The sequence below is a fragment of the Erpetoichthys calabaricus genome, chromosome 9 (assembly GCF_900747795.2).
Source record: "Erpetoichthys calabaricus chromosome 9, fErpCal1.3, whole genome shotgun sequence".
Classification (NCBI taxonomy): Eukaryota; Metazoa; Chordata; class Cladistia; order Polypteriformes; family Polypteridae; genus Erpetoichthys; species Erpetoichthys calabaricus.
This window is the reverse complement of record NC_041402.2, coordinates 39,344,967-39,361,190: the sequence shown is the minus strand read 5'-3', so window position 1 is coordinate 39,361,190 and position 16,224 is coordinate 39,344,967. Positions and strand designations below refer to the sequence as shown.

At 39.2% G+C, this 16,224-nt stretch overlaps 1 protein-coding gene across 2 annotated transcripts in view; it reads left to right on the top strand.

Moving 5' to 3' along the window:
* nfatc3a (nuclear factor of activated T cells 3a) overlaps positions 1-16,224 on the top strand; it is a 218,208-nt gene that overhangs the window by 80,015 nt on the left and 121,969 nt on the right. For both annotated transcript variants that reach the window (XM_028809336.2, XM_028809338.2), the window contains exon 2: positions 9,278-10,412. In XM_028809336.2, the coding sequence (XP_028665169.1) occupies positions 9,278-10,412 (1,135 nt within the window). The remainder of the gene's footprint in view (positions 1-9,277; positions 10,413-16,224) is intronic.

The following is a 16,224-nucleotide window of genomic DNA, read 5'->3' as shown; positions in this document are numbered from 1 at the left end:
CCAGAAATTAAAAGACCCATTGTCCGCAGAAACCCGCGAAGCAGCGAAAAATCCGCGATATATATTTAAATATGCTTACATATAAAATCCGCGATGGAGTGAAGCCGCGAAAGGCGAAGCGCGATATAGCGAGGGATCACTGTACATAAAATAATGATAAAATGGTAGATAGAAGTTTTAGAAATTTGTTTCAGTGTCTTTTGTAATGCTTGTTTTAGCCATATCACTAAGTAAAATGTAAAATGCTGTCCTGTGAGGCATCTTTTTTGGGAACATATGGACATATAATTTTGCCCATATTGTGAACCCCTTAGTTTCCATTCCATTCATCCATTTTCCAACACTACTTGATCCAAATTTAGGGAATTCCAATTGTAAGGACCTGACTTTGCACTAGGGCAGTTTAGAGTTGCCATTACACCTAACCTGCATAGCTTTGGAATGTGGAAGAAAAGACAGAATACTCAAAAAGTGAAAAAAACGCACAAAGACCCAAGCAGAATGTGCAAACTCCACACAGGAAAAGACCAGGCTGGCATTTGATTGTTGTTTTCTTGCCACTGTGAGGCTGCAGCATTAATTGTTGTACAGCATCATTTTGAACATGATATGGTAGGTATTTAATTCTTCAACAAGTACTTTCCATAAGGTGAGTGTGAAGCCAATGCAAAAAGTTAATTATGATGTTATCATTATGTACTGAGTTTTAGGCACACTATATTAAGACACAAACCTTAAGGGGTTCTGTCCTCATCCTTTAATACTTAGAAAATAAGAGCAAAAACAAGAAATTCATCCTTTTTTAAGACACACTCAGATATAGTTACATTAGCCAAGCATTTTCATAATCACTTCTGTTTATTTGCCTATAGCTTTCATTCTTTTAAGCTTTACAGAGGCAGGTGGGAAGGCTGAGATGTGCATGTATTAATGAAATGGCTGTCAGTAACAGTGGTTAGCACTTCTGACCTTTATAAATGTATGTTTTAACGTGAACGCAAATAGTTAAAAAGAATGTATTTTGAGTTCCACCTGCTTTATCTGTTTCCTCTTAAACACATAAAGAATACTTTGTAGTCCTTGTAACCTTTCATCAGTCGGTAACCTGCACGCAAGACTTTTGTTCGTGGGTGGCTGCTGCTTTAAGTCAGGATATTAATAGCACAGCACCCATGTGTTGTTGACATCTACTAGCACACACAGTTGTGTGAATTTGTTTCCAGAGCACCATTGGTCACAAGCTATCCCACTTAAGCTGATTGACAAAATGCCCTCTGTCTCTCTCATTATTGTTTCTCTGATAATAGCTTTAATATTGTTACTGCATTACGCCATTCATTGTGCTTTTTAAACCTGAATACTGAGAACCTGTAAGTGATAGATTCTGCAAGAGTGAAGTGTATAAAGATTAGCCTTTAAAGTTTGCTTAATAGTTTACTAATAAATAAACATGATCAATGTTAGCAACATGGTATTTGCCTTCTTCTTATCATTTGTGAAAAATTGGAGATTGCTGTTCAGACCTTGAATTACAGTGAAGTATTTATTTTTGCAAGCAAGAGCAATCTGATTAATGCTTGCATGGACTGGGTGTTGGGCAAGGTCGTAGGGTCCAGAGGCTGTGGGGCATCTGTTGCTAAAGAAAGATTCACTGATCATGACTTTGCTGACGATGCTGTGATCTTCCCGGAGTCAATGGAGGCTCTGATTGGGGGTCTCGAGAGACTGAGTAAGGAGTCTGAGTGTCTGGGCTTATGAGTGTCCTGGATAAAAAACAAGATCCCGGCCATTAATGACCTGTTAGGCACAGCCATCAGCAGTGTGTCTGTTGACGGAGAGTGTCGACCTTGTTGAGAGGCTTACTTACCTCGGTAGTGACATTCATGTCTCAGGTGACTCTTTCTATGAAGTCAGTAGATGGATTGAGAGAGCATGGGGGGTCATAAGGTCGCTAGAAAAGGATGTGTGGTGCTTCTGATATCTATGCAAAAGAACGAAGGTCCAAGTCTTCAGAGTCCTGGTGCTTCCTGTCTTGCTGTATGGTTGCGAGACATGAACGCTATCCAGTGACCTGAGACGAAGATTTTACTCTTTTGGTAATGCTTCTCTTTGGAGAATCCATGGGTACTGCTGGTTTGTCTTTGTCTCGAATGAGTGGTTGCTCACAGAATCCCGAATGATGCCTAATACCTGCATTGTGAGGCAGCATCAGTTACGGCACTTCTACCCCGTGGATGATCCAGCTTTCAGGATCCTCATTGCTGAGGACTCAAGTGGCTGAACCAGACCAAGGGGACACCCACTTAACACCTGCCTGTGACAAATAGATGGTCTTTTCCGGAGGGTGGTTTTTCCGTGGGGGTTGTGTTTTTGCCAACCAGGATCCCAAGCTGTTTTATCATGCGGTAGGTGTGGCAGCGTGCTGTACCAGTGCATGCCCTCCAGCCTAACCTGATCTGACCTGATTTATTTTTGCCTGCAGTAGACTTGGAAGAAGCTCTAGCATAACAAACTTCTCTCCTTACTTTGTAAGGTTAGCCTTAGGCTAGAGGTCCCCTTGTTTAAACTTAGGGTTGGAGTAGGGTCTAGGCCCATCCTAGTTTTCAGGGTTAGGATTACCTGCCTCTTTGCTCTCCCTTGGTTTCCCTGTTGCCCTATTCTAAGGGCCATTACTACCCTTATACTCTTTTCATTCACTTTCCCCATGAGGTTTGTAAAGTCTTCAAACTGAGTTTAATGGCAATTTGTAGTGAAGCTGAATGTATAGACCAGGGGTACTCAATCACGGTCCTGGAGGTCCACAGTTGCTGCAGGTTTTTGCTCCAACCCAGTTGCTTAATAAGAAGCACTTACTGCTCAAGTAACACATCTGCTTCACTTTAGTTGTCTCGCTCGTTAAGATTTTGAACCCTTATTGCTTATTTTAGTCTTAAACAGCTGTAGTCTTGGTTTTTAATTGCTCCTTATTAGCAGTAACATGCAAATGACAAAAGAGACCAGCATTTCTCCATTTAGCTTGTTACCATTTACACCTCTGTATTTATCGTGCACTAATTGGTTTAATTAAATATTTGGAAGGAAAGTGAAGAGAAAAAAGTGAAGGACTAAGAATCACTCATCCATTTTAGCATTCAGATCATTCGGATGATATCCTTAGAAAGAGGAAGAAAATCCAGGATATGAGAATGACCTGACATAGCAGAGTAAAAGCACTAACGAGCCATGAAATTAAATTATTGGCAAGAATTGCTTTCTAATTAAGCAACCAGGTTAGAACAAAAACCAGCAGCCACTGCGGACCTCCAGGACCGTGATTGAGTACCCCTGGTATAGACTAAAGAGGGCATAATTCATAAGGAATCAACTGTTCTGTTCCCATCTTTTCAAAAGTCTGTTGTCTTTCTTTTAGGCAATAGCATATGAACAATGAAAGTTTAACTGCAGGAGCATTACTTAGAACATGAAAATGGTGATGTTTTACTACACAAATAAACAAAAGGCTCCTTCAGTATTTATTGAATTACTTTCTTCACACAGGAAAAAAGTGCACTGCATTAAAATACATTTTTACATTGGCTCAGTGCCAGAGAAGAACAAGCGGCTGTACCCTGGGAAGGATATTACCACTAATAACCAGAAGTAGTTTCAAAAGACTTAACTTAAGTAGGCTTATGCATTCCTTCAGTGAGGTACACTGTTCACCAATGATGTAAGATACTAATATGTATAAGAAACTAACTAACAGTATTCTTCATAAAAATGTCAACAAAAAAACCCAGGGTTATGCATCATTTTAAAGCAGAAATGATAAGTATTGCAGTATAGATCATAAGACAAGGGGGCTCCGCCCCCTGCTCGCTTCGCTCGCCTACCCCCGGCGTTGGGTATCCTGAAATACATCAGTCGAGCTCGTTCGTTTTGGAGCCTTGCCCGCGGCATTTCAGACGCGCGTTGTAGGTGCCTCCATTCATTGAGTTTATCCAGACGGCCTCGTGTTTGTATATCCGTCAGTCGAGCTCGTTCGTTTTGAACCCATGCCAGCTTTGCTTCCGCAGTTTACAGACGCGCGTTGTAGGCGCCTGCGTTCATTGATCGTATCCAGGTGGGTCGCGTTCAGCGTTTTGTATGATCCCAAGCAGCACATTATTCCTAATTTCACTTCGCAGTAGTGCCACTCACAATATGGCGGTGACGGTAGTGCCACTCACAATATGGCGGTGACGCCTGCGCCTTCCGTATTATGTTGGGTTCCACCATGCTGTGTAGGCGCCTTTGCCTTTTGTACTTTCCCGCGCCTTCCGACGTGCGATGTAGGCGCCTGCACCTTCTGGGTCTGCCTCTGCTGTGTGGTGTGGACGTTTAACTGTCGTTTTCCTCTGCTTTCATATTCTGTATCTTGCTGTGCATGTGTTTCGTGCCCAGATTTTTTTGAAGCTGTTGAATTCCAGTTTTCATTATCTGTAACCTGCTGTCCATGTGTTTGGCCCCGTTCTTTAACCTCTTTATGATGTTTTACTTTGTTTTCTACTCTGTCATTTATTTCTGACCTCGCTTTATCCTGCTTTTGTTTCAATGACACCTGGTCCGTGGTGATTATATTCTCCCTTTGTCGAGTAATAATTTCCATTTGTTTGCGATACTGTGATCTTTACTGTATTATCAATAATGCATCACTGTAATGTGATCCACCTATGCTGTATAGTTTGGACGTGTGAGGATGACATACGTTTAATACGGGCGTCCGCCCGTGTTACTCTGGGGCCCCCCACTGTTAATACGGAGCTCCTTCTGTACTATTATGCGGTGCATTGTGGACCACTGCGGACTCCGTAGTGTGTCCCATTTCACTTTGTAGCTCGGTCAGTCGAGCTGTTTCTTTTTGGAGCCGTGCCAGCCTGGTTTGCGGCATGTCAGACGGTTCGTAGTCTCTCCCGTTTTGCTCTGGGGCGGGGGGGCTTTGTGTGGCGCCTGGGCACGTTCGTAGTCTCTCCCGTTTCACTCTGGGGAGGGGGGCTTTGTGTGGCACCTGCGCACTATGTCTCCTGCATCCACGAGCATGTCCCTGTGTCCATATTCGGTTTACCATTCTCGGTTAGTAATATGGATTACAAAATGCACAGTAACAAAAATGTTTTTATTTCACTTGTGCAGCAGTTCCCTCTTGCACATCTTATAAAATTATTTTGCAAATATATAAAGTTTGCTTTAATACTGGTCCCATCTGTCTTTTGAACATGTTACACAATTGCACCTCTTTCCTAATTTGTCATGTTCTAATAAAAAAATTCCTGCTCCCTACACGAAACCCATTATTTAGTGGTTTCTCATTTTGCAGTACATCTTCCAGATTATGAAATTCCTATTTTATATTACACAGTCTACTACAATTGCCCTTTTTTTGTTGTTGTTGTTTTTTTTTTTTTTTTAAAGCTAACTTAAAAAGTTGTGTGTTTAAATAGGTTTCTATGGGTTTGTTATAGGGAATCCATTTCCGGGAATTCGGGAATCCCGCATTTCATTCCCGGGATGACACAGTGCACGGGCATCTCACATGTGAACGGTTTTAGAATGACCGACACTTATTTTTAATAAAACTACTGCAATATGTTGACACAAATAAGACTAACCTTATCTACAAGCAGTTCAGGCTGTCATATAAGTACATGTATCTTTCGTTGTGGTAATAAGAGCGTAGAAAGCACAACGTGTCCAGCGTGCGGTCGTCCAGGCAAGAGCGCACCTTTGTGCAGAAGTACGCCAGCCGCTGAGAAAGCACACTCTGCCTCCACTGAAGTAGGCGGCAAAATCATCAGATACTGATACACTTGTTCTAAACAACGCCCGCGCTTGCCGTTGCTCTGAAACGCCACCATTTCAGCTTTTACTGATGCATCCAGTTTCTTGCCATCATTCTGTGATGGCAAGTTTCTTGGCACAGATAACGCGGATGCAACAGACTGACGCATTGCAATTTCAAGTTGCTGTGCAAAGCTGTTGTCTGATGAAGTGCAAGCTGCAGCAATGGCGCCACCGTAACTATTTTCATCTATAACTCTGTTATTTCTTGATCAAATTTTTACACTTTTACACACTATATATGCGAGCATGGCCGTTCCCGTTTTCCCTGGTTTGTTATGTGATATGCTATATAGATAGTTTTTATGTTAACTTATCTATTTATTTGTATTATTTATTTATTTGCCACCATTTTTCAGTTATTTATGTATGTTGTCCTTGACCGTCCTTATAAGAGAGACATATAAGTAAAATCAAAATTTTTTATTTATTTATTTTTTTAATTATGTAGAGTTTTTTTCCTTATTCAATGTTTTCACGGTTAGAATTGAATAAAGGGTAGTTGTATCTGATAAAGTGGCTACATAATTTTATTTGCCTTTTTTTTTTTTGTGTATACAATAATCCTCAAGTGTACTTCTTTCAAGTTAATTTATAAAGCATACTGCTGGGCCAAGGATCAGAAAATGTGCATAATGATCTTGTAGATCTTTGGAGAAATAGAATTTTAAAAATAATTTACTGAAATATTTAATTTTTTGGGGATCTTTTAAATTTCATTGTACCAAATGCAGTACATTGTAAGAATTCGTCCCTTGGTGTGAGATGACAACAGTTGTGCCAGATTCATACACAAAATCTTTCTTAGATTTTATTATAGTTACAACAATGTTAGAGTGATCCTTTTGGAAAACAGCATTGTACCACCATACTGGAGTATATCTTACTGTCTTTTTCTGGACTGAATGTCAGATGGACACCTAATGCACAACTTTTCCTCAAAAAGTAGGCACTTGCTGTGTATTATACTTAACTCGTATCTGAAACACAGGCCTGGGTAAGAGCAGCATGTATTTGAGGACTGTAAAGTAATTCTTGAATGGCTATTGGTACCTTTAGCCTTTTTATGTCCCTGTACATGCAGTATCTGCAGTACACAGCAAGTAAATTAACATAATGCAGTTCATTGTAGTATATCTTGTAAAATGTTTAATTAAATCATCGCTTAATGGACCCCACAGGTACAGTTTTTATGACATTAGTGAGAAATAATACATAAGGGTATACTGTACTTTTTTGACCTTGACTACTGTTCTTGGAGTATAAAATGAAAACATGAATGAGAACCTTATGCAAAACATATTATGATTTGACAATACCATAATCCCCTTTAGTGATTTTATTTATGTTTCGTGAAAAATATGAGTGTTGGAAATTCCATATTAGTTTATCCTGCAACAGTTATCTTCATGAGTAAGTGCAATAGACTGCTAATATTCTTAAATTAGTGAATATGTTCAGTTAGCACTAACCACAGCATGCATGCTTGATATAAACAATGGTGCTACAGTTCTGTCCTAGTAGGCCACAGTGGCTACAGGTTTTTGTTACAATTCACTTGTTAAGATTCCCATTTCTTCTTTTATTCTTAAATAGCTGCATTCACTAATTTTACATTTTTTTTATTTCTTAATCAACTGCCGATTAACATTGAGAAGTAAATGACAAAGAGCAGTGTCACCATATAACTTTGTTGTTTGCATCAATATGTATTTTTCACAATATATGTGTTTTAATAAAATATTTGGGAAAAAATGGAAGAAAAAATGATAGCCAATGTAACTGTCTGCCTTGTATGTTTGTGAAATTTATAAGGGCAGATGTTTAGGATTTAATTAATTTCTTAAATGTTAAGACTAACGTACATAAACTTATATCGAGTGCTACGAAAGAGTTGTTTTTCCCTCAAGGTAATTGGTTTCCTTTATTGTGTGGTGTGTTAACTTGACTTATTGCATAGTTATGCTTTCTTTAATGACAATTACTGAAGTTTCCTGCAGTGATTACATAGTTTCTCACTGCAAACATTATGTCAAAACTCATGTTCTTGGAAGTGAGCTGGTTTCTGTCTTGTTACTCTTACCACTGGTCTCACTATTGCCCAGTGTCTTGATGACGATGGAATCATAGCTTTACTTGTGGAGAAAGAGGCTTGTAGAATCTTGCATGTTGTTCTATGAACTGAAAAAACTGTAAAACATTTTAGGCCTTGTTCTTAGAAAGGTTTGAATGGCAGTTATGGATATATTGAATACTGTATAGAGGTAATTATTGTAGCTCTAATTTTGGTTTGGTGAGCCCAGTGCTTTAGCAGTAGCTTTGCACCCTTTATCCAACATCTTAGAATTGCACGATTTATTTTAGTTTTCATAAATTTATTTTGATTGTTGCATGATGAGCCTGTAAATCCAATGGGCGAATAGCATAACTCTGGTTAGAAGAGGCAATACTAGTACAATTTTAAATTGTGTAGAGCTGGCCTAAATCAAACCTGATTATTAACCAAAATAGTGAAAAGGATTACCTTAATTATTTAATTGAGACATTTTTGATTGCCTTGTAGAACAACAAAAAAAATAAATAAAACAAATCAAAGCAATTCAAAAACACTAGTCCAAACCTTAGTTTTATTGTTTTTCTCTCATGTTTTTCTCATTATCCCATTAAAAGATCTGTAGAAAACACAAAGTAATACAGAAAATCAACTAGGGGAGAATAGTCCTTCACCACTTCATATGTTTAAATCTAACATTCATTCTATTACTTTATATATTTACCTATACAGTATACTGTTAATTAAAGCTAAAAATGTGAAATATACAGTGGCATATCTTTTATTACCAGAAACCATTCAAATTCTGTATTTCTTAAACACGTATGCTAAATATTGAAAGAACCTTAATTAAAAAGTTAATAAATGACATTGTTACTGGAGTGCTGTAATGTAAGTACAGTATATGCTGTAGTCATTTAAGTTTACAGACTGCTTGTGAAGTGTGAAGGTCTTTGATAATTTAAAATTTTAACATTGCGTGGTGAATAGATATAAGAACACAAAAAAACAGGGAATACTCTAGAATAACTGTGTACTTCCAAACCCTCATCATTTTGCCTAAGTATTTTTTTTTGGTTTAAATGTAGGGATGTGTATCTTCTAGTATGATATACCTTTAATTTTTTATTTTAGTATTTTAGTTATTACATAATGATCTGTGTTTAACTTTTCTTTATGTATTAATAACTTGAAGAAAGTCTTGAGGCATATAAACCTGATCTGGATTTATGAATTAATTTTCATTTGACCATTAATAATTTACTATATATAGCATTTGCAAATAAATCTCCTCTTTAGATTACTGAAGCTAAATATCTTGTATGCCTGTGCTATCAACATTTCTTTGTTTATCTTTATTTTTTCTAGAGCTGGAACCAGATGACAGTGCTTCATTTTACATGTTTAACATTGAACAGCCTCCATCTGCTAACCAGGGTATAAGCATCCCCCGACATGGATTACAATCTCTGTCTCCAATCATTTCACCACAACTTCGGTTACAAGCTCACAAAAGTTATGAGGGGTCTTGTGATGTCCAGGAGCTTAAATATAGCCCAGTGGGAGGTCCTAAAACATTTGAGTGCCCAAGCATTCAGATAACTTCTATTTCTCCAAATTGTCAGCAAGAAATTGAAGAAGCAAATGAACATGCACTTCAGGCTAACAGTCCAGAGAATGACTACAGTAAAAGCCCCTTGTTAAGGGACCACCTGTACCTTCCACTTGATCATTCTTACAGAGATACCTCCTTAAGTCCAAGTCCTGCTAGTAGTCTTTCTTCTAGGAGTTGGTACTCTGATGCTTCCTCATGTGAGTCATTTTCACATGTTTATGATGATGTTGAATCTGAACTGAATGAGGCAGCAGCCCGCTTTAATATAGTATCTCCTTCAACCTCACCTGGTGGGTCTCCAAGACGTTGTCCTGGCGATGAATTATGGCAAGCCACCTATGGCTATGCCCATTCATTGTCTCCAAGGCAGTCACCATGTCATTCACCTAGGAGCAGCATAACAGATGAAAACTGGCTAAGTCCAAGGCCACCTTCAAGACCTTCATCAAGACCAACTTCCCCTTGTGGCAAAAGACGTCACTCCAGTGCTGATATTTGCTATCCAAGTTCTCTGTCTCCACATCACTCACCAACACCTTCTCCAGGACACTCACCTCGAAGTAGTGTGATTGATGATACTTGGTTAAGCAGTACTTCATTTCAAAGTGGACAGGGGATTATTTCTGGTTTAACACAGTTTCAGTGCTGCCCCACTGAAGCAGACATACCTACCAAGACCAGGAAAACCTCTCAGGATCAGACAACTACTCTTTCAGGGAAGGTTGATCAATGTCTTGATGACACAGGGAATATATCTCCATCACTGGATTCTCCTGTAGATGATGCACAGCATGCACTAAAGAAAGATGCAACTGGAGAACAATTTCTTTCTGTTCCCTCACATTTCACTTGGAGCAAACCTAAACCTGGCCATACTCCTATTTTTCGGTAAGAAAATCTAAAATATCTTTACCTTGCAAAACTTATTTGCCCTTTAATAAGCAGAAAGATAATCAATCAAATTAAAAAAAAAAATACAGTAGCTGCAAATCCAGAAATGTTAAGAAATATAGACCTTGGAATTATGTTGGTCACATCCAAGACTGTGACACGTTTAGCATGACACCCTTGCAGGTGGTGTGCCAATGAGGTATCTGAACCTGATAGGTCTCAAGGCACCAGACCATGGTGAACATTACTTCAAAGTCTAGGTAAAAGCTTGGTGCCTGGTGTTTCCAGTCTGGACATTAAGTATATTCCTTAAGAGAAAATGATGGCCTAGAACAGGGATCTCAAACTCCAGCCCTGGAGGGCTGTAGTGGGTGCAGGTTTTCATTCTAACGCTTTTCTTAATTAGTGACCTGTTTTTGCTGGACTGGAATTTGAGATCCCTAGCCAATGTTCTAATGATTTACCTGAACCAGGCAAGTTATAGGGGGAACAGCATTTTAATGAAGTCCTAAACCTGTTTGATACACCCTCCTTGGTAGATGCAGTGGCAGAATCTTTACTTTTAGTTACAGTTTTGCGTTTGAGGTCACTGTGATGATTAAAAAAGTACATGGTAACAAGGCTGGAGAACAGATAAGGCTGTTCAGAAATCACTGCATTTTATCAGTGTTTCTTCACTATTGATCTGAGTGCTAGGACAGTGGCTTGAAACTGGCAGACTGAGTGTGGTTCTCATTTTTAAAAAGTGGAACAAGATGGTGTTTCCCAATCACTGAGCGATAACATTCTTTAGTTTTCCTGGGAAATCCTGTGCCACAATAGTGGAACTCCAAACTCAGTTTGAGATCCAATAGAAGCAATACTTTTTTAATTTAGAAAAATCTTATAACTATGTACCCCATTCTGTTTTGTAGGTATGCTAATTTTGATTATTTTTCATAAATGATATCCAGCCTGGTTTAATCAGTTAATAACTGTTAATCTTTATAGTGGTAATAATAACACAAGGATAAATTTCCCAGGAAAGATTTTATATAATTTGCATGTAAGAATTTGTTTTCATCAATTGAAAACATGTCATAAGTTGTCTCTTTGCATTATTGAAAATGTTCTATGTATTTTGTTTGGGTATAATAAAACACTCACGAGTCACTCATGTACACGGCCTGTTAACTCTCAGGGCTCACACATACTTCAGCTGACTTGAAGTGTGCACACTGTTAGGACTTGCTGGCGCACAAAATATATTGTTTGCTGGAAGCACAGGACATGCTGTCGACTGTTCCAGAAAATATATGCTTGAAAACTTCTTGGGGTATAAATCTTTTCAGCCCTACAGGCTAATCTACAAAGGGGATGCCAAAACAACAGCCTTGTGAATAAACTCAGAAGGGTTTGCTCTGTGGAATGCAGAAATTAGTAACTAACTAAATTACAATGACCCATGCAGCCACAAAATAATAGAAAAAATACACCTCAAAACAGAAAACTTACAAGTAATAGAACCCACTGATATGACAAGTTATTGTCATGTAAGAACTGGATTTCCATTGTATAGTCAGTGTGTTGCCTGTTTCACCCATAGTCCTATTTTAGAAAATGGAAGTCAATATGCCTCAAGTGGAAGACTACTGTATGCAAGCCAAAGCACTGAAGTGTAATGTGTTGGTTGCCTCCAACTTTTTTTTACATGTGAGCATTTCTTGACAGACATTGGATTATGGTGGGTATTGGACTTTAGTTTAAATTTCCCTTAACCTACCAATTTGTGGCCCAAAAGATCAAGAATAGCAGGTTTTATAATACATTTGCCTTTTGCTGTAATTTAGCAATATCATCAGTTGCTATGTAGAGGACAACAAGACCTCCAAACATAAATGGAGGAAGAAATCAACCTTTTCTTTTTGACATTGATATGTTACTGAATAGTTCAAATATTACAGGTTTATGTAATATTACACCTGTTGCTGCTAGAAGGGGTTCACTCTCCCGATAGTCCTGAACTATAGAACGTGAGTATGAAAATAAATGAACAAGCAGGGGTTGTACAAAAACAAACAGCTTTGTTCTTTCTCCAAGAATTTGTTTAAGTATCTTCTCGTAGTTTAAGAAGAAATGTCAGCCATAAGAAGCTTTTTGATTAAACAAATCAAAATTGCAGAATGACAGAAAGTATATTTCTTTCTGACAGTTGTTTTTTTTTTTTTTTTATTGTTTTTTGCTGTACAAGTAATAATTTTATCTTATATTAGTTAAAAATATTTTAGTTCTGTTTTAGGTTACAGTTTTTTGTAATTCTAATTTAAAATTGAATCTCACAGAGGCACAATTCTACTGCAGCCAACTGATTATATTCAGGAGTTTAGTTTGATTCCAATATCAGTTGCAGTCTGTGTGAAGCTGGCATGTTCTTCCCTTGTTTACTTAGTCTTTCTCTGGCTAATTTAACTTCTTTAACATTCCAGAAACATGCTTGTTAGGTTAATTTCTGGCTCTGTTTTATCGGGGTTGTGTGGATTCACATTGTGAAGATCTCAACTCCACTCTAGGGTTGTTTCTTGCCTCATTCATGACACTCCTTGCTATGGCTCTCGGCTGCCTGGTATTATAAAATGAGTTCAGAAAACTGATGGAAGAATGAATTATAACATGGTTCCACTAATAGTATGATGTAGAGGATTGAATTACTTATGTTTATGAGTTGATAACAAGTAGGCCTTGTGTGCAAGTTCAGAAGAGTTTGCTTCACTTAGGTGGCTCTATGCAACCCAGAAATTAGGTAGGTGAGAATGTAGGTAAGAATTATTAAAACTAATATGTATGTTGCAAAAAACGTTTTGTTTTCTCAGCTCAGATTTAGTTATAACAATGTAAGTGCAGAGTAGCCCTTTTGAGAGAGAGGAAAAAATGGGACATGCAATGTAATGCATTGGGAAATTGATTTTAGTGTTCCAGCAAATCATTATTATTGAAATCCAGCTGTTCAAATAAGAGTACAGACTGTGAATAAATAAAGCATTATTTCATAGTTGAAGAAAAATACAATCCTTGCACTGAAAAAGAGCAGATGGAGTTCTGTTGAATGGAAATTATTTGCTTTGCTCCAATAAAATGACTGCTATTTAGAATGTATAAGTTTGTGGCGGGGCTACATAGTTTTCTGTCTCCACATCATAGTGTTGTCAAATGTTAGTACTTAGTGCGTCTTGTTTCCATTGTCCCGTTTGCTGTTTATGTGTGTGTCAGTGAATGGATGATGGAAGGAGACCGCAACCCCAAACCTGGAAAACACCTGTTCACTATTAATCAATTACAGCCGTCACAGGACTGTTTAAGCAATCAGGAGAGAAGAGAAGGAGAGAAGAAAAGAAAGGAGACAATTTTTTCAACCACGGATTCAACTTACCTGCTGTTTTTTTACATCGCGCCTTCGCACCAGTTTGTTTTTCATTTTGCCAGACTGTCTTCCATCCCTCATCTGCAGAGACCCTGGGGTCGGAACGTCATCCACCACACGCCAAGGAATCACGGTGAGGTTGCTCCAATTGCCGGGAAAATCAAACAAATCATTTATCTCTAGTTCAGTCATCCGTATTCAGGACAGTTTTTATAACCGGACTCAAATTCACGATCTTTCATTCCGTATGTCATTCATTGTTGTTGTTTGTTATATGTTACAGGGGCAAGGGAGGGTTTGTTGTATTTATATATGGTGGTGTCTCATTGTTGCTGTAGTGGAGGGATATTTACATTTATATATGTTTATATTTCTAGTCTGCATTTGTCTTGTTATTTCATTTAATATAATTAATCATTTAATTTTACATATCTGCTTTTGTGTGCTTATATTTACACCGTCAATTGTGGGGGAAAAGTTTAATTTGTTAAAGGTACAGCTTGATAGTTAGATTTAACCTCAGTAAATTATCCAAGCCACAGGTCTTGGAGGTGTAGCTGCCGGCTGGGTAAGGGGTCGACCGTTACAAGTTTTGCATGGTGACCAGATTCTGTACTACAGTTTCACAATCTGTGTATCTGTTTTCCTTAGTAGGTCTTTGATAGTATATCTTGAAAATAATATGAGACATACATTTACTGAAGATTTTGTAACTTTTTCAATATTTTTATCGTTTCTGTTGGAGTGTTTGTGGAATTCTATAATTGCATCTTATGTGGCACTAGAGAGAGACACTTTGCTGTTTGCACCCCTTTCGATTTACGAATGACCGGTGTCAATCTCTTTAGGATCGCCTCGTTCCGGGTGGCAGCACTATCCCACTGCTCCGGTTCATTCGCTTCTTCAATTGAACACTCGGTCATCGTTCCAAACTCTATTGTATGGCTTGAGGTTACTTGGAACCCGCTACTAATTATTTGCGGGCCTGTTTCACTCTGCGTCCCCTTTTCATTTATGGTACCGGTAATTCTTACCTGTACCGCCGCATTAATCATTATGGGAGGCTCCCGACCAAATCGACGCAGGTACTCATCCACCTGTTTAAAAGGTGCTTCGGCCGCTGCTCCCAGCTCCTTGACGATCTTCTTAATTGTCGTCACAATCTGTAAAAAAAAAAAAAACTGTGCACAGGCTGGATTAATTTCTCCAGCTCCCGGACATCCATATTATTATTAGTTGAATCAGCCGGATGTAGGCTCGAGCCATCATCAGCCCTACCTTCCAGCCGTGAGCCAATGAACACTCCCACTCCTGGCATGTGCTCTGGGGGGTTTCGCAAAGGCAGCTGGGATTTGGAGTTTTCTCCGGAGGCCCGTGGTGCCTTCTCCGGCTGACTGCGATCTGCCTGTTTCAATTTATCGGGGGACCGATCAGTCATTTCCCGGACCTCCTTACCTTTACATGGGGTGAATGATGCTTCGCTCGCCTCCCCCTTCGTAAAGTCGAAGTCCGTCATTTCTTGGGTGAAGTAGAACGCAGTTGGACGTGGACCTTCTCCTTCCCAGAATCCCTCGGGTTAGGTCATGTGTCCCTTGCCGGCACACTGCATGCAGAAGTCCTCCTTGCTCGTAGGCTTGGGTGTGAGCGCACTACCGTCTTCGGGATTATCTCCGGTCTCCCGCAGAACCTCTGGACGATCTCTATGAGGTATGAGCACGGAACAAAATGCGTTATTTTAAAAATGTTCTCAAACTCGTCCCCGGCACATACCTCGTTGTAGTCACCATCATCCGGAAGCTTCTCCCGATATGCGTAGCCGCTCCGAGTCTCGGCCTGAGTGTAGGCAACGTCGAGCGCTTGACCTCCACTTGTGCTGCCATTTTGCTTTGTCTTCTTCTTCCCCATGACGGTCTTGATGAATTGGGTTTGGCGATTTTTATCTGCGTGTCATGACGCTGTCTTTGGGTTCTGTGCACAGATTTTTTTTTCTTTTATCAGGTTCTCTGCCAAACAGACGGCCAGAGAATCCTGCCGGCTATGCCACTGTGGCACTAGGGGGCACTGTTGCACCTCCAAACCCACAGACAACACGCCAAAACATCAGGTAAAGTCCCAATAATGAATTTATTATTACAATAACGTGCACAAAGCACCTCCACCTCCACAATACTCAATAAACTCATGGTATCCAGCAGGGCTGTGCAGCTGAACTCCATTGTCCATAATGCCCTGCGGGAATTTGGGGCAACTCCATGTTGCAGGGAGGAATTCCTCTAGCGGCCTGGGGGTTTTGGCCGGGATAAACTGCCGGCCATCCCTCACACTTATTACCATGTATGTCTACATTGATGTTAACTTTAGTTACTTCTTGATGTACAGATTGCCTGTAGTACTCAAATCAAAATTATATCC